Source organism: Dendrobium catenatum, unplaced genomic scaffold (assembly GCF_001605985.2).
Source record: "Dendrobium catenatum unplaced genomic scaffold, ASM160598v2 fragScaff_scaffold_104, whole genome shotgun sequence".
Classification (NCBI taxonomy): Eukaryota; Viridiplantae; Streptophyta; class Magnoliopsida; order Asparagales; family Orchidaceae; genus Dendrobium; species Dendrobium catenatum.
This window is the reverse complement of record NW_021318566.1, coordinates 634,229-653,910: the sequence shown is the minus strand read 5'-3', so window position 1 is coordinate 653,910 and position 19,682 is coordinate 634,229. Positions and strand designations below refer to the sequence as shown.

At 35.8% G+C, this 19,682-nt stretch overlaps 1 protein-coding gene across 1 annotated transcript; it reads left to right on the top strand.

The window, feature by feature from the left end:
• Window positions 1-2,842: 2,842 nt before the first annotated feature.
• On the top strand, window positions 2,843-18,801 carry LOC110093726 (transmembrane protein 205). Its single transcript, XM_020818703.2, has 3 exons — window positions 2,843-3,107; window positions 7,481-7,700; window positions 18,455-18,801. The coding sequence occupies exons 1-3, from the start codon at window positions 2,908-2,910 to the stop codon at window positions 18,668-18,670; spliced, it is 636 nt and encodes a 211-aa protein (XP_020674362.1). The 5' UTR covers window positions 2,843-2,907; the 3' UTR covers window positions 18,671-18,801.
• The last annotated feature ends 881 nt before the right edge of the window (window positions 18,802-19,682 follow it).

Genomic DNA, 19,682 nt, shown 5'->3' with positions numbered 1-19,682 from the left:
ATTTATTTTCAAATATAAAAAATAGTACAATACGAACACACATTATATTGGACAATCAGTTGTAATCAGGAAACCTGTCGTTAATTAAATTAAGCAATATTTTAAATTTTTTATTTTGTTTTATTCATACTATACAAATTTGATTGAATACGATGTTTAAAATATTGCCTAATTAAAATCCTAGGATTAATCAATCGAATATACATTAATTAAGTTTTTTATCATATTGGACAATTGAATTAGAAAATATTTGGTTGTCCTAAGATTTATCCTAAATGAACTATAATTCTATTGAACTGATCGTATTGTACAACTATTCATTTGTACACTACGATTAGTGAAGAATTAAACTGATTGTACTATATTAATAGTACAATAATAACAAATAATAATTGAATTGATTGTACTATATTAACTGATAATTATACAGTCCTAACAAGTCAAAAATATATAAATCATAATGCACAATCTTCAAATTGTACTTTACAAACTGAGACGTTTGAATTGATTTTTTAGGGTCGTTTGAAGCATTCTAGTTAAGCTTTCTTAACATACTTATAAGAGTCTTTTATCAGTCATTGGATTATGTCTTCTATGAGAAAGCGTTACGAAGTAATCTTTGAGCTAGGGAGAGAAAGAGGGAAGCTTGAGAGAGAGAAAAAGAGAGAGAGAAGATGTCATACTCTAGATTTTATATTAGATGAATTAAATCAGACTTTCATTTTAACCAATTAATTATAGCTAACTAATGAACAACGAAAAGAAACATGATTATATTTTTGTTTTTTCTAGAGCCTTATATTATAGAATCTTTATCTTTTTATTTTTAAAAAAAAGTAAAGCCATGTAATGAACACATAGCCCAACAAGTAATCAAAATCTTACAACTCAAATCAATACAATATAAAAGAGAAGAATATACAATAAATCATATAAATATATATGCATCAATATCTATTTGAAAGGTCTGATCCAGTTTGACTGAATCCATTAGTACTTGTAGTCGATTATAAATGAGTCTCTTCCTTGGGGGAAGGGCTTGGCTTGATGCAAAAAATATATATCATATAGAGCGCATTGCATGATTGGAATTGAAAGAATCAATATTAACATGTTTATTTGGTCGGTAGGACAATAATCGGGAGGGCGACGGAGGTCGGAAAGATCGAAGTTTGTTGATGGTGGTCGGAGGGATCATAGTCGGCATATGATAGTGGTTAGAAAGATCGTTGCCTGGCACTAAGGTCAGCAGAATCGTAGTCGGCGAGCAATAATGCTTAGAAAGATCGTTATCTAACAATAAAGGTCGGAAGTCTGACGATGGATGGAAGTCCGACATTAGGAAGAAGTTCAAATATGGATGGTAATACGGCGTCAGATTGAAGCATGACAGAAGTCGGACAATGGTTATAAATCCAACGTAGGGTGGAAGTGTGGTGACGAGCGGAAGTCCGACAATGGACGGAAATTAGACATTGGGCAGGAGTCCGGTGATGGACGTAAGTCTGGCGTTGGGCAGAAGTTTGATAGAAGTTTTACAACGGGTAGAAGTTCATCTATGGATAGAAGTCAGACGCAAGGCAAAAGTCTAATGAAAGTCCGACAATGGGTAAAAGTCTGACGAAGGGCAGAACTTTGTGATGGATGAAACTCTGGCGTTAGTTGGTGGTCGGGAAGAAGTTTAGTGTTAGTTGAAAGCCAAGTGTAAATCTGTCATCAATCGGTGGCTGGATGAAATTCTGGCGTTAGTTGGTGGCCGGGTAGAAGTCCGACGTCAGTTGGAGGCCAAGTGAAAGTCCGACGGTGGTCGATGAGGAGTTTGGTGGCAAGAGAGCTTTCCTCCATATCTTTCTTCTCTTATTTGCTTGGGCCCCTTCCTCCCCCTTCCATGAGAAATGAGGGGTCTATTTATAATTGTATGATTATGGCATGACTAGTAAATAGGAGGGAGATCATGGGTAATTTGGGAGTGTTTTGAATGGAAAACCGGTGTTGATTCCCTTGATCATGGATCTTTTATTGAAAATTTGAATGTCTTAATGATATCATAATTTGACGAACTTGGGTTCATTGGATTCATCTCATAGTGCGCTCAATTCGACTATAAGCATGTCACATTTGGAAACCATTTGGTAATCCAACTTGTGGTTTGAACCTTTTAAATGCGCATCGGGTCTTTGAATTGGATTCATTTGGGTTGGATTGAGTCAAATTTGGTCTCGTTGGGTTTGTATTTTCAAGACGTTCAGTTCGACTGCAAGTTTATTGAAATTGGAGTTTAGATGATCCTTGTTGCATCTTTGAATATTTGCGGCGGTAGAGAGTGATAAAGTTAAACGTGTTAGTGTTGTACGAAGATCCAACACACAAGCAGATGAAAGAGAGGGTATAACGTTCATAAGAGACACTAAAATTTTTATGTGGAAACCCCTGAAAAGGGAGAAAAACCATTGGGCCTGGCCCAGTCTGAATGAATCCATTAGTGTTTACAGTCCATTATAAATGAGGCCATTCCTTAAGAGGAAAATCTTGGCTTGATGTGACAAATATACATCATATATAGTATATGGAATTGGAAGAATCAATGTTGACATGTTTGTTTGGGGTCAAAGAACCTCTCAAAAAAATAAAGGATAATTTTAAAATACACTCTCAAACTATATTACATTTAAAATAAAATGATTAAAATCACCCAATATTTAAAAATTTTAAAACTAATTTATTTATTTTACTCTATATTTAAATACAGCTAACTCAACAGCCCCTCACAGACTAATAATTAGTATGGGTTAAATTTAGGTACTACCCAATAGCAGCGTTTAAAGTGCATTGATTATTCGGGCCATTCTCGCCTTGTCCACTTCCACCTAATAAACAGAGTCGTTTGGAAAAATCTGCCAGTCTCCAATGGCGTGGTCGACGAGGTTCCTCACGGCGGTTGCATTCTTGGCGGCCGGGGTGGTCTTCGCTCCGGAGTTCTTCGGGTCGACGGCGGACTCCCCTGCGGTAGCAGTTTCCCTTGCAAAGCTTGCCCATCTTCTCTGCTTCGCGACCTCTTTCGGTGCCGCCCTCTGGGTCACCTTCATCGGTGGCATCATCATGTTTAAGTAACTTTATTCTACTTAAAAACCCTAGAAATGTTATTCTGTTTTATCTTCGTAGTAAGAACAACCGTGGTCTAGCTAATACGTTTTCTTTAGCTGCACACTTCTATTGCTCTTTTTTTTTTTTGCTGGTTTAAAAGGCCGAAGGATGTCATTAGGATTTAGTAAATCCTATGGGTGTTAATTTCTGAAAGCTGTTTCGATGGTCAGCTATTGAATCTGAGCTACTCCTTGAGCATTGTTTGGATGAGTGTTGAGGATGTGGGGATTTAAGGGTTTTTTTAATTTCGTAAATGTTTTCATCCAACCAATTGAAGGCGATTCATTTAAGAAATCGAAAGCAATTCTTATAACCACATCGTCATGTCTTCATTGGCTCTCCAAAAGAACAAAAAGGAGTACCTACACCTATTATATCAAGCCTTTGTTTTTTGGCACTCAAATATGTTTGGGTCTACTACCATTAGAATCATGTGTAGGTCTTGGTGATCTTAGTGAAGTGTTTTATAATTCAAACATTAGATAACAAATGAGGGATCATTTACTTTATGTTCATCAGATTCATAAGCTTGTCTTTCTTTTTCTTTTGTTACAAGACCATTAAGTGATTTTCTTGTTTCCATTCTTTCTTTCACATCCTTCTTTCCTCCTTGGAAATATGTTGATATTATTTGTTTTCATGGGGTTTTGTGTCACCCTTTCTTGAGATAATTGTTTTTTGGTCTCCTCCTTTTACATTCCAATGACTCTATTAGTGAAGAACTGAAGATAGCATCTTTACTGGTTTTTTCCAATGACTCTATCAGTTAAGATAGCGTCTTTGCTGGTTTTTTAGATCATTTATTAGTGTTCTTTCAACATGACTGCATAATAAAAACATGCAACATACTTTGAATTTAATTGTATAAATTGAATTTATTCGTGTGGATTGCAAAAATAAAAAATAAAAAAAACACTCATTCTAGACTTTCTAGTTTTCAAAACTAAAAAAAAAAAAATGTGTTAAATTAGACAACAGTCTTATATGTATCGATCATGTCTCATCAAAAGATCGTCTTGCAAATATTCTTACCAAGGGACTCGATAATTCTATCTTTCTGGGATTGATTACCAAGTTGAATGACAGATCTGTATTCCCCAGCTTGAGGGAGAGTGTTAAATCATAGCCCTCCATTGGCATTTTGATCCCACGGCTAGGATGAGAATCAATGGGATGTTCACTTGTAAAATCCCAGCCGTCCCTTGGCATTTTGATCCCACAGTTAGGATGGGAATCCATGTGAGGCTTACCTAAATCATGCCAATCTCCTTCCATATTCAGTTGGTTGATTTAGGAAGGATTATATTAGAGAAATTATGCATGATTTTATAATTATTTGTTTCTTTATTAAGATATTTTCTATACATCTATAAATATGGATAGTTTTGTGCTTCCCACCTTGACCTTAATTTCAAATATCTAGATAGCATCCCGAGCCTTTGAGAAGGTTTGTCTGGCTGCATCCTATATGTCCTTTATAATAGATTTTTTTTTTTAAAGGTTCTATCTATGTCCTTTACAATAGATAGGAACATAAAGTATCACTAATTTCTGGAAATATGAAATTCCACAACTATGACATAATCATGGAGTCTGCTTCATCCCATGCCTAAATATTATGATCTCCTTTTTTTGATCCTATCCCAAGGAGGTGCAACTTTCCTTTACCTTTCAAGTAGGTATTCACAAATTGAGATCACTTCAAGTAATTCTTCCCATTTAAGCGATAGGAAGAATGCATATTTTGGAGATCTCCTCTTCCTTGGTGCATCATAGAGTCCTCCATTTGGTTAAAGCTTTGGGATGAATTTGCTTCAAACATTGCGACGACAAATGATAACGATGAAGGCTATATCATGCAGGGAAGCAATGAAGGATGTGTTGGTTATAGATAGGATAATAACAAGGGAAGGCCGACAATGAAGGCACGCTAGTACAAAAACTCAAAATTCTCGCAATGGCAATGAAGGCTCTGATACCATGTTAAATTCAGAGAATTTAAGAGGGAAATGACTTAATTTTATTCCACAAAACTATCCCTATTTATAGATCTATCCAAGATATCTTAATAAAGATACAAAGAATTACAAAATCATGCATACTTTCTCTAATATAATCCTTCCTAAATCAATCAACTAAATATGGAAGGAGATCGGCATGATCCATGTGGGCCTCCCATGGATTCCCATCCTAGTCGTGGGATCAAAATGTTAAGGGACGGCTAGGCTTTAACAATATGTTTTAAAACATTTGGCATCTTTTTAATTGGTGCACTTCCAACAAGGAATAAACAAACATGATTTGTGCGTTAACAATCTATTTTTGGATGTTAAGGCTAATATGGAGTGCCCCTTGCTTTGATAATTGTTGCAATTGGTTGCCTTTAATTATGAGAGCTTGCTTTGATACCACTTATTTGCCGTGCCACAATACACTCAAAGAGTTTTTGCAAACTCCTCCAATTTAGTCCAAACAATCTAGCACAATGGATAAAACTATCCAATCAATCTATAATGAACGCACAAGCTATATGATGATGATTGATTTATATTATGCTAGATGTGTCAGCAAAGAAACTTTAAGCATGGTTATAATTGTTTACTCAAAAACAGTAGTACACAATCATTCAACACATGGTAATCACCACATAAGCATTATTGTAAGCACAACCAATGTAAATACAAGTAAATATGAAAGAGAGAATGCAAATTAATATTAACATGATTTGGTAGCAAATGTGTTTGTCTACGTCCCAAGTATCATTCTATTGGAAAATCCATTACGCCTCATATTCCACCATAGATGGAGAAGCTTTTGTACTACCCTAACTATTCTACATTCCCTACAAGTACTTTCTTTCCCTCTTATTCTTAAAGGCTGGGATATCCCACATGTTGGTTCTTTGCAAGGGCACCATTCCAATACCTCTAGTTTTGGTTAATATTGAACATAATAATGGATGCAAGATACAATACTGAACCTTTGATGAAAGATTGTTGGAAAAAGATAAAACCAACAAAGGATTGAGAAGAGAAGACTTGGATTTCAAATGTTCAAAGAAGAACCTAAATAATACATAAAGTTCTCTTTAAATATGATAATAAAATGCTTTTTCCTTTGTTGTCAGCGCATTAGAATAAGCCAAAATTAATCCTATTTCTAGGCAGAGGGGTACCAAAAACTTTTGAAAAGTTAATGAGTTGTTATAAAAGTAGTTGTTGCATGTGATATCCTAAGATATAATTAGGGGTGTCAATTTTTGACACGACACGAAACCTGACCCGAACCCGACCCGGAAAAATCTGGGTTCGGGTCAACCCAAACCCGAAACGGGTCGGGTTCGGGTTCATGAAATCAACCTGTTTTAAAAATCGAGTCGGGTTCGGGTTGACCCGCCAACCCTAAATTGACCCGAAAGTGACACGAAAAATTATTTTTGACCCGAAAACCCGAGATTGACCCGAAAACCCGAGATTGACCCGATTATTGACCCGAAAATTAGCAATTTTGGGTCAATCCCGGGTCATTCGTGTCGTGTCGGGTTGACCCGGACCCGAATCGGGTCGGGTTCGGGTCTAGAAACCTGACCCATTTTTAAAAATTGGTCGGATTCGGGTTGACCCGAACAGTGCCGGGTCAGTTCCGGGTTCGACCCGAACCCGACCCATTGACCCGAATTGACACCCCTAGATATAATGATGAGAGGGCCCAACTTTGGGATGATAGTCACTTTGGTCGCTCTTTTCACAAATGAGTGCATTTTTGATATAATGTATGCAAAATTATATTATACTTCGAGAAATTTCATAGAACGTATAAAATGTTTAAAGTATTTTTGAATATGTAAGGTTTGGGATTGCCTATAGCATGTGGAGAAGATGAGTATTGCAGTCAGGTTGGGAGCACGCATAGGAGCAAGCTATGAAATGAAATTTGTATAGTGAAGTGTTTCACTAGTCAGCATAAAATATGCATATCATTATTTTATTCAATTTGGCTTTTATGATTCAGCATATTTGGTTAAATATGTGATTTACTGTAAGACCGATTTTAGATCTCCTATACTCTTTCGTGGGAATTGGTTAAAATCTTGAGTAAATTTGCCATCGAATCCTAAATCCTCATAGTTTGAGTTTGTTTTCAATGGATTTTTTTGGTTTTTTGTTGGACTAGGGGTGGGGGTGGGAGACACTACAATGATGTTTTTTCCTTCCCTGATTGCAATAATTTATGTTTTGCATGCAATACCCTTTAACCTTTCTTTTTTCGTTGCGAGCTTAATTTTTTGTTTAATGTCTTAGTTTGTTCATAATTTTTTTGGGGTGAATAAATTAAGGAATCTACCGAGGCACCAGTTTGGAAACCTTCAGAGCAAGATGTTCCCAGCATACTTTACACTTGTTTCAGTGTGCGCTGCTTCTTCACTGGCAGCATTTGCATACCTCCATCCATGGAAATTGTCATCATCCCTGGAGCGATACCAACTTGGATTTCTCCTCTCTTCTCTTGGCTTCAATCTTTCTAACCTTCTGGTGTTCACTCCCATGACAGTTGAGGTAATACTCCGCAAATCTCACCTTCCATTTTACCCGCAGAAGAGTTGTTTTTATTATGTAAGATATATTTGTTGAGTGTTGCATAAAGAATTTTAGATGACAAATGCATTTTGATTCTAATTTGTTTGCATGTTTTTTTTTTTCTTGTTTGGTGAATTCTAGTGCCACTTTTCCAGAAGTTTGGTTACTTTGATAGTTTCTCCATGCTGTGAGTTGGAAAAGTTAGATCTTCCTTTTTTTATTCTAATTATATTGGCCTGTTTTTGTGAATGCTAAAAGGGGGCCAATTTTATTCTTGAACCTCATCAAGTTCATTATTTAGTCCCATGAGGGCTTAAGCACATTTTTTTTCTTAATGATTGATTTATACAATGCTTCATCATGAGAGTGCTTCCAATCATGGTTCTCAAATGTATCAAGTTATTGCCATTGACGTTTGAGAGAACGAAATATTGAGTAACAAATATGTTAACTTGGTTGTAGTTTTGGAGGGTTTTTTCAATCGAGAAGAGTTCTGATATGTTCACATGACTTGAGTATGTTTTTTGATAGCTTTCTAAATCACATTAGCAGCGGATTTGTGTAAGCAATATTCTCCTATCTCGATGGTCATGGAGCTGATAAGCATTGATATTTTCTTATTATCCTCTAATTTCTAGATTTTGTACGCTGGATCTTTTTTTCTTGGAGTTGGGATTGATCCGGTAAGGTAGTCAACTTTGCATCTCCCACAAATAAACATCTTCACAACTTGTGACCATTGGGTATAGTTGTGGCCATTTAGCTTGTGGCCGATGATTGGAATTAGGTTGTTTTCTGCTTGGTTAGTGGGTGTAGGTATGAGAACATCTTGATCATGTGAAACTTCATTGCATGGAGGATTGTCCTCTGAATGTCATTCTGTATGTGGTCATGCAGATGGTTAGAATATTGTACAGAGAAACACAGGCCGTATTCCTGTTGTCTTTTAGCAAAAAATAGTGATGCTTATGGGCCATATTCCTTACTTGCTGAAATGAGTAAACTCCAAGCAGTGTTTTGCGAAATTCTATATGTCATACTGTAGCAGTTGGTTGCAGGGCGACTGTTTGGCCACTTCAGATGGAGGGATTTACAGACACTAAGAACACCTACAACAGGCGGCAGCCTCTGGCTAGAGTTGGTGACTGTGATGTCTTAGATGGGTCACCGCTTGGAAAGGAAGATAAAGAGAGAAAAAAGAAAGAAGATTGAAGACAGGATTCTAATTTCTTTCATTGTGGATTCTAATTCCTTTTTATGTATATGCTCATTTTGTATCCTGTCTTTAAGAGCAAATATGCATTGGAGTTACTCTGGTAGAAGATAAGATTAGAGAGAGTCGCCTTAGATGGTTTGGTCACATAAAATGGCGGCCTTCCGATGACCCGGTTAGGAAAGTAGATGCATTAGATTTGATTTATTTTAAGAAAGGTAGAGGTAGACCTAAAAAGACTTGATTAGAAAATATTAGAAATGGTCTTACTTTATTAAATTTAGATGAGAATTTGAGGCATCTAAGTCATAAGGCCGAGAGCCAACGAATAATTGCCTTTCATGGGAACTGTATTGGCAGCAACTGCTGGAGGAAGTTCAGGCTAGCAGGTTTCAGCACTAACGCCCTGTCAAAAACGGAAATTCATTGGGAAGGAAAGGCTCATGAAGTTGGTAATCATTGTCAACTGTTCCTTTAATATTTTATTCCCATTTTTTTCACAAGCTTGCTTTGTCAATTAGTTTCACAAGAAACTTGAGATTGATTGTCATGTAAGCGCCTACCTCTTAGCTCTCTTTCACTAAATTTCAGTGTCAAGTGGCATGAGAGCCCTAGGTTAGGATGCTGCCTAAGAGGGATCACCAACATCCAGTTCAAAAATCACCATGGAAGGCCTGCCAAGAGAAATTAAGTAATTACAACATCATCTTGTGGAATGTGAGAAGCGGAAATATGAGACATATTAACTCAACTCGCATGATAATTAAGAAAAATAAGAGATGGAAAATCCTTTTCATTAATCATTCCAAATATCATTGAAAGAAGGTAAACCTTGCCAAAGGTTTCAAAGAAAGCAAGCAAATAGAGAGAAAGGATTCATTTAACTGACCTCACATAATGAGATAAAGACTTGTTGTTGTTGTGGAGCTTAGGCATTTAAATGGCATAATTACAGCAGTAATTGATTTAAAAACTTTCCAAGTAGGGAAAGCTTTGTGATGCTTTATTTGTTGAGTGTGCCAATATATAGACAATTAGAGTGAATACAAAAGGTATGAAATAAAATAGCGAATATCTTCTTAATTATGAGGATAAAAATAACAAAGATCAATTGTGCTTTATAAAGATAAAATTTATATATCTATATCTACGTCTATATATATATATATATCAATGAGCTCAAACTTGTTAATAGCTTGGAAATTGAAGTTGGCCAAGAGCCTTGTTGAAAATATTTGCTGGTTCTGATCTTGGAACAGGAGGAATGACAATCTTCTTTGATAGTATTGTTTTTTGAAGAAAATGGTAATCAACGTTAGTGCTTTTTTTTTTTCTAATGAAACATAAGATTACTAGCAATGTAGATAGCAAAATGATTGTCATAATTTAAAATCATTGGCTGGGAAATTGGAAAAACCAATTTTCCTTAAGAGGGTCTTAACCCATATTATCTCACATAGAGTAGGACGCCGTATTCATTCTTAACACTTGATCTCGTCACCATTATTTATTTCGTTCTCTTCCATGTGATTGTCTCATATAATTGTACATCAAACAAATGTAAATATCCTATTCATCAATGGACCTAGCATAGCCATCGGTAAAGAAAGATTCCACATTAAGATGTTCTTTCTTTGTTTATTGGAGTTCATCATCCTGGTGACATCTTAATGTGGTAAAGATACATAGAACTCTTTTTCAATGTTCCTTTTTAGGAGTTGGCATGTTTTGACTTATAGATCCATTAACAAAGGATTTATCTACTCTAGTGATGGTGAGATAAATCAATTTACAAATCAATCATTAATAAAAAGCAATGTCTTTCTGTATTTCATCATTTTTTATAATAATTTTTTTTCAATTGGATTATTAACAAGCTTGTAGCATAATATCTTTATTTATTCAAGAAGGTTAGTTGCATACTTCCTTTGAGATAACGAAACTCCTTTGTTGTAGGAAAATTCAATGCCCAAGAAGTATTTGGGTTGACCCCAAATCTTTTATCAGAAAAAAACTTTTATAGAAAATAATTTAATAACTCTTATTTAAATCACCTCCAATAATAAAAAAAATATCATCAACATAGATTTCCATAATAATAGAATAAGATCACTTATGTCAGACAAAGATTGAGTGATATACTGAATTTCTACGATGGCCAACCTTGGCAAGAACTTTTTCAAATTTGTCGACGAAGCTTGAAGGCTGTTCCATTTATAGCCTTATTGAATTTGCATATTTTGGTTTTCACTTGAGCAGCATGCTTAGGCGGTTGCTCCACATACATAACTACAGCTTTAATGAGATGAAAACTATTACTGACATCCATTTGAAGTTAAGGCCAACTTTGATTGATGGTGACAAACAAAAGAATCCAAGTAGAGTTGAGCAGAGCAATATGAGAGAATGTGTCAAGATAGTTATTCCCATTTATTTTAGTAAAACCTTTAACGACAAGATATGCCTTGTACTTATCATTGGAGTTGTCCATATGAAAATTGATGGTGTAGACCTATCTATATAAGTCCAGTTTAATAACATGAGGTGTCACCAAATCTTATGTTCATTGATTGAGCAAGACAGACATTTTGAAATCCATGGTTTGTTTCCATCAAATATTCTACAGCGCTTCGTGATATATCTTAGGAATAGTAACATATGACAAAGACACGATATAACCTAGAAGCTAGAGGAAATAGGGTCAAAGATCATATAAGATTGAATAAGATGAATAGAGTAATGTCTTTACCTTTTAGAAGAGCTATGGTGATGTGAATCAACTAGGAGTTACCTGAGAAATTAAAAGGAACAATTGATTAAAACTTGCTAATATAAAATTATTGTTGGCAAATAAAGAGTTAGGAATTCAAAATATTCAACTTGCTTAGGCAAAGCAACGCTCTTGAGATTAACCAAACAATCCAATCAAAATCCAAAGACAATAGTAAATGTTACATGCACATAACATAATCCATCACTTAATAACGAGAGGTTCACCTTGAGTACCTTCTCACTCAATCACTCTTAGGCTTTAGCGGAGAAAGACGAACCATACGAGGAAGGAGATTACCACTAGGAGGATGGCGCCGAAGACCTTCGTTGATGGAATGGTAACCGGCGGTGGAGGAAGAGTGGATCGTCCGATGAGAAGCCAAGTCTGGGTTGTTGAATCTCGATCGTCTTGGCGAGACAGTAAATGATGCGGTTGACGTAGCTTTTCACCGAGTCGTCGTACTCCCACTCTGGTTCGTAGAAAGGAGAACGAAGGATGTCAATCTCTCCTTGGGTGTTGTAGGCAAGACCGGGATCGACCTCCGGGTCGGCCATAAACCAAAGGAAAGAGGGAGGAAGAAGCTTGCCTTCGTCTTGTGGTTTCAAAATACATGAGAGGCTTAGGGTTTCTAAGTGGCAAAGGGGGCGGCCGAGGAGGGAGAGGGTAGGGGCGGCTAGGTAAGTTAGGATCTAGGTTAGGTTGGGGTTGGGAGGGAAAGTTTTAATAAATCTGAAATTAATTCAGATTTAAGTGGATTTGGAGGGAGTTGGATTTGAAAATTCGAATTCAAATTCAACCAAGGCTTAGGATCCAAATAGGCAATCAATGGGTGAAGCCCATTAATGGGCCGACGACATGATGAGGGGAGGGAGAGGATTTGGAGAGCTTTTAAAAGTTTCCAAATGGGGTTTACTAATTAAGGAGTGGAGTAATTAAATCCAATCCAATTTGAAATTAAATTGAATTTGGATTTAAAACTTTCCAAATATAGCTATGTCAATTTAGGAAGTTATTTGAAATTCAAATTTGAATTTCAAATTGAAGAGTTATCTTCCTAAATCACTTGGGGGTGAGTTTTGATAAGTGGTAATGATGATGGAAAATCATCATTAATGGTGGGAGGGCCAAGGTGGCCGGCGACAAGGCGATGGGAGGGGCTTAGGGGTTCGGTTGGATGGGAGGATGGGGCTAGGCTGGCAGGTGGGTTTGGGGTGGTGGAGTTGTGGGGTGATTTGGGCGGGGAAATGGCCGGCGGTGGAAGGGCTAGGAGGAGCCGACGGGTGGGGTGGGGGGGAAGAGAAGAAAGCAAAGTAAAATAAATTAAGCCACGAGCCGCAGACCCTTCAAACGACTGGTGGGTATTGCGCTTGCTCTCACCTTGAGCTCTCTCTCCCTTCTCTCTAGTGCTCACACATGAAGAAGAAGAAAACACATGAAATTTTCATTATCAAATCATCATCCCATTACAATAGATGAGGCCTCAATATGTAGGCCTAAAATAAAATAAAATAAAAGACTCAAATGCCCCTTGGGCTACAACTCAAATAAACTCAAGTAAAAAAAGGGTACAATTGGAACTAGAAAATAAATAATACATAAATGCATAAAAAATAAAAACTACGAATCGTAGCCGTCGATCTACGATTCCTGCACCGATAAACTTATCGATAACATCTGTCGATGTCCTCATCATATGGTCATATAGAGACCAGAAGATTTTTTAGGCTGGGAATGTTGAGCTATCTAACAATGTTATTTGAGGTGTTGTAGATGGTAGACGAGGCGAACTTGTTTTAACTAGGAAATAAGAAGGCATTTTGGTTGTAGGGGGAAGAGGGGCCGTTAGAGTGGAAGAGGCGGAAATGGGATTAGTGGAGGAGAGTGTATTTGTGAAATATGACATTTGCAGAGGTATAAATGTGGCAAGTAGTGGGGCTACAACAACAATAGGCTTTCTAAGAGTGAGAATATCATAGAAAGATGTATCAACTGACTTGAGAACGGAGTTTGTCATAAGCACAAGCAAAATATAGGTAAAAAACTGTGTGTATGAGGAAAGGACTGCCCATAATATAAGAGATTGAGGGGGTCACATTATCAATAATAGTTGAAGAGAGCTTGTTAATAAGATAGCGGACATTCAACACTTCGTAACTTCAGAATTAGCGTGAAACATTCATATGGAGCGTCAACAATATCTGTGCAACATTTAGTAAATTGTGATGCTTGGATTCATTAACCTCATTTTATTGAGACTTACGGGGAAATGAGGTTTGATGAATGATTCTATTGTCAGCACAAAATGATAGAAATTGAGATTCTTAATATCCATAATCAATATCGTTTGCAAAGAATTATTACTGTGCAAAGTTTTATTCATGGTATAGTAAATTGTGATGCTTGGATTCAACAACCGAAATTGAGAATTATGGGGACATGAGGTCTGGTGAATGATTCTATTATCAGCACAAAATGATAATGATTGAGATTCTTAATTTCCATTATCGGCATCACTTATAATGCATTATTAGTATACAATTAGCATAAAAAGAACTTTGATTTCCAGATGAAATGTGGGAATCATAGCCGAATGTCAAATCAACATTTGAGTTAATAGACCCATGCGTCAAAACAATGATCGCCAACAAAGATTATCAAATATTTTGGTGGGTAAGGACATGGCTTGGACACTATTTTTTGACAGGACTAGCTCTAAAGAGTCACCATTAGGACTTGACGTATGGAAAAGATCTCTGATGATGCTTACCATGCTTACAAGCATTACATTCAAATCTAGTGAGGAAAGAGGAGGTAGGAATAAACTTTCAAAGATGTTATGGTGGTGGATAAGCCAAACAATAATGTATTAGCATGGAGTGATGGTGGACATGAAGGCACCTCAGATCGTGTTGGTTAGGTAGTAGATTCCATTAGCTTCAATACCTCTATCAATTATATTCTCCTTAACGAATCATGAAACACACAAAGGGATTTAAGGTTATATAATAGTTGTGAGTGCAAGTAAGACAATGGATTGAAAGTAAATTTATAGGAAATTTAGGAACATGTGACACATAGGAGAGATAAGCCCTTAGTGAGAGATATAGTAACTTTATTTGACATAGGCTTTGGGGAACCATCAACAAGGACAAGTGAGAAAGATGACATGTTAAGGGAGAAAATAATTGGTGATTCTTTATCATATGTGAAAATGCACTAGAGCCTAAAATTTTAGAATGTGCCAGGAGAAGTAGCAACAATAGAACCATAAAAGAAACAAATATGAGAAGCAAACATAAATGTGTGAGATTGCCAAACAAGGCAATCATATTCCTCTTGATATAAAGTGACCACTCCATAAAAAAATGTTTGGGGTGGAAGTGTCTGTAGTCGCCAGAAAGAAGTTATAATAATGCTACATAATGGAGGTAATCAAACTTGGATGAACGCTATTATAAGAAATGACTAGTGCAGCCACTATGAAAGCTAGGATAAAATGCTTTTCTCCCACGACCATGACTATTGTTTGTTCTACCATCTCGACCACCATAACCACCATGATGCTTCATGGTGAGATCAGATTGTTTGAAAATTAGCTATGAAGAAGAAAAGAGCTCGGTGATTCGAATAACTCGAGGGAGATTATTGACAATGTTGGGAATGATAGAGTGATCTATCATAAATGATTGAATATGAAGGAGGGAAGGGTCAAGCCTAAAGAGATTGGCAACAACAAATTTCTTCTATTTTTGTCAAAAGGTCATATCATAAGGTAAATGACTTGTATTGAAGAAGTTCGTCCCACTTTTCAAATGCTTGCCAGTTAGAATATTTGATAGTGTCATCATGATTTAGAGGAGACACATCAATATATTGATGTCTCTTATGGGAGCCAACAAGAACATGAAAAACCATAAAAAGATAATTAGTTCTATTAAATTTGATGTTGATATTGATGGTGGATGAGGATTTTGTCTCATGAAGAGGAGATGAAGACGCTGTGCTACCATAAAAATGAAGGCACAAAGAATCTTAGTGGAACTTAAATCATCGATATGAGTGAATGTTGGGAAGAGAAGTCTGGAAGCAAGAAGAATTATGCATATAAAATGCAATGAAGTACGACTACAAGGGTGGTTGCATGCATTGATAAGAGAATTAGTGGTAACGAGTTAAGTCATAAGCGTGGGCAAGCACATTTGTGCCCGAGAGGCATGTGTGTGTGTGTGAGAGAGAAAGAGAGAGAGAGAGAGAGAGAGAGAGAGAGGTGTGGTAACAAGAAGGCTCATGCACAAGTTGCATATGCAGCACACATGCGAGCGCAACAAGCAGTGCATGAGAGAACAAGTGGGAGGGTTGTGTGTAAGCAAGCGAGAGTATGCAAGCGAATATGACGTGAACAATAGGGAGGGACAAAAATAACTAGGTTTAAGATTAATCCTGCTCTTATACCATGTTCAAGTATTGGTTGAGAATAGTTCTTATATAGACAAATAGGGTGAATATAAGAGGTAGGAAATTCAATGGAGAATATCCTCGATTATGATACATAGAAACATTCTACTTATATTTAGTTAATTAGTATTTTATTATATTACTATTTTCAATCTTGCACATTCAAATTAAATGAATCCTTATCTTTCCACAATTCGAGGGATAGCCTTTTCTTTCCTAAAATCAAGTAATTGTAATTGGAACTTCAATTAAAACTTGTTCAAAACAATCTTAAATTAACGTAAGCCTATGCTGGCTAGATAGATAAGACCTGCTTGATTGACCTATCTGATATAATATGACTGATATCCTTCTCTTTGTCTTGATCATTAAGAATTCATTTGATGATTCATTTTCACTTGTGGACTCCTAATGACTTTTTTTTTTCTTTTTTTTTTGTCGACTCCTAATGACTTGTTTCAATTTTAATGGTGTGATTTGAGAATCTTCTTGAAGAGATCCTTTTGGTGGATCATTGAGAGGATAGCATTACCGAAAAGTTTGTGTTTGGAATTTGAAACTCAGGATTATATTTCGGTTGGTTTTAAACGATTCAATAGTATATGAGGCATTTAATAATATAAGACAGTTCTGTAAAAAAAAAACTAAAGCACGAGTTTCTATGACATTACATGGTGTGATTGATTTTCATGGTCTGCAACACTGCAATGTACTTTTTACCACTTCTTTTTTTCCTGAACATAACCTGAATTTTGATGGTTAATATCTCTTGAAAAAAAAGGAAGTTTTAAATTTTAGCATCACCATTTCTGTTCTCATATAAATTGAAGAATATCCTTTGTGTTTTGAAATATTGTAAGCTTATGGTTGTTATAAATTATTCAAAAGTAGACCTTAGTCCTGTGTTTTGTTATGTCTTTTTCGACTTTCCCACCATGCTCAGTAAGATTGTTGCTATGAATTTTAGAGAAATTCTGTAGTCTGTGGAGGATAAAATTATGTTTTAAAGAACGCCAGGTGATTGTTATAGTCCTTAGGATTAAAAAGATGATAGAAGCTTAAATTTTGATAAAGGAGGTTGAAGTCTTGAGCATTAGTTATATCCAGACAATTATAGTTTTAAATGCTTTTTAGAACTTGTAACATTCTGTTAAAAATCTGAAGCATGTGATCTCTACTGTACTAAATGTTCAAATAATGATTAGACTTTTTTTTTAGTTAGAAGCAAAACTAACTACACTTGAAAATAACAAACCACCACCTAACTTAAAACAATTTTATAACCCCTCAACACAGTATGTATCACATAAACCTAGGAAGAGACACTATGACCCACATATGCTAGTAAATCAATTTCCTGGTGTTAGATGTTACTCTTGTGGCATGTTAGGTCACATAGCCCGTACTTACACAATCTACCGTAGGACACGTCAAGGGTATGTCCTTAATTCTTTGGCTTGGTAACCAGGTCAGACTAGGGTTGGACAGAGATGTTAATACCTTGATTGGTTTCGGGTTGACTTGCCTAATATCAACCTTTTGTATGCAAATCCAAAACTGAATAGACTGATCTTAACTTCTAAAACTTCAATTGTTGGGATCTTAACAAATTAATGTCATAAACTTCGGCTACTGAGATTCACAGAAGATTTACCTTTGGGTGCACCAAATTTGGTTCAACCTGGCACTTCTGAAATTCGTTAGTTGTTGGATTTTATGTTTCGCGTTTTTATAAACAAGCAGGTAGTTTGTGTTGACTATTGAGATAATTGATGATAATGCCGGAGCTTTATATTAGTTACAAACTACAATGTTTTCATTTGAAAACTGAGAGTTCGTGTGTGATTACTCTGGAAGGAATGCAACAGTGGAATGTCCTCATTTGCTGTAACTTATGCATGTCATGATCTTGATATTTGATTATTCATAACTGTCATGTTTGAGACAAATTATTTTGTGCGGACACTTAATGCTGTTTGAAGATCAATCAGTATGCGCCACATCACCTTATGCTCGGTACTGCGGCTCGGTACCGCTGATGTGGCGCATTCTGGTTGATCTCCGTTTGGTGTTCTGGGTCTGGTCTCCTTACAGAATAATTTCTCCATATTTGGTTTGCTAAGTACACTTTCCCGAACATCCATGCCTAACTGAAACCCCGATCCTTTTGGGATTGTGCACAAAAAAAAATATATTTTTTTCTTTTTATCTTCTATTCGTTCAACATACCCTAACGCTTCATTAGAAATCAATGCTGACAAATATTCATTATTTTTCTTAAATTTACCACAGATGATGAAGAAAAGGCACAAGGTCGAACGCGATCTGAGCATCGGTGAGGAGGTCGGATGGTCAAAGAATGTGGAGGCTGCAAAAGTGAACCCTAAGCTTGCAGCCATGAACAAGAAGTTTGGGATGATACATGGCCTTTCCTCTCTTGCAAATATTCTTTCCTTTGGCAGCCTTGCAATGCACTCCTGGTACCTGGCTGGTAAGATTAAACTGTAGAAATATTGAAAGAGATAATTTCTTCTCTGAATTCGTTCTGCATATGGTGAAATGAGATTTACTGTTTCTGAACGCTGTCATCTACTATAATCAAACCAAATCTATGAAACCTTAATGTCTTTGTTACTTGATGATCCTAAAAAATTCAGTCTTACTGATTTTATATTTGATTCTCCCAACAATGTCTAAGCAAACATTGGACAGCCCGGAGATCAATCAGAACGTGCCACGTCACCTGATATGCAGCGGTATCAAGCACCAGTATCGAGCAAAAAAATGACATGACACGTTCTGGTTGATCTCTGGACGACGGATGGCTTCCGCACGGAATAATTTTTCTCGATGTGCTTATCAGAAAGCACTCTCCTATCTTAAAAAAAGGGTCAGTTGAATTATTTTTAAAGCTTTTGATATATATATATATATATAGTGGAATGGTTTCTATGTGAATATGATTTATTTTTCATCTATGATATTTATCTCAAAATAAATTCAAATAAAATTTATCTGACTCAATTTTGAGGTAGAATATTTAAATATATATTTATATTTTCAAAATTTTTGTCTGATTTGTAAATTTTTATTTTTGAGATGTTGTGAATGGTGTTCTTCACAAAGACTCAATAACTTTTTATTTATGGATCAGCTAATAAATTATTTTTATATAATATTTTGAGCAAAATTTGGATCTAACTTTGATAATTCCATTCGACAATAAAAAAAAGCTCTAATTTGAGTTTTTAATGTCTAGAAAAAGCATTTTGGTATATGGGTAGGACATAAAATGGCATGTTATGGAATTATTAGCGTTAAATAGAACATTTTAAAATTAAAAAAAAAAGTAAACTTGTAGATAGCCATTCCAAAATAATTTTAGGATTTTTAGGGTTTGTTTGTTCAAACAACATTTATAATGTATTGTGTTGTGTTTTATTTTGTTTTTTTTTTGTTAGTATTTCAATTTGGTTAGTATTTGTTTTTTTTAGTATTTCAATTTGTTTTTTTAAATCTA

What these genes read in the sequence shown, in the direction of transcription:
- LOC110093726 (XM_020818703.2), top strand. Translation starts at nt 2,908, where the DNA reads ATGGCGTGGTCGACGAGGTTCCTCACGGCGGTTGCATTCTTGGCGGCC. An exon ending in GGTGGCATCATCATGTTTAA is followed by an intron (nt 3,108 to 7,480) that starts GTAACTTTATTC and finishes GAATAAATTAAG; the next exon opens with GAATCTACCGAGGCACCAGT. An exon ending in TCACTCCCATGACAGTTGAG is followed by an intron (nt 7,701 to 18,454) that starts GTAATACTCCGC and finishes AATTTACCACAG; the next exon opens with ATGATGAAGAAAAGGCACAA.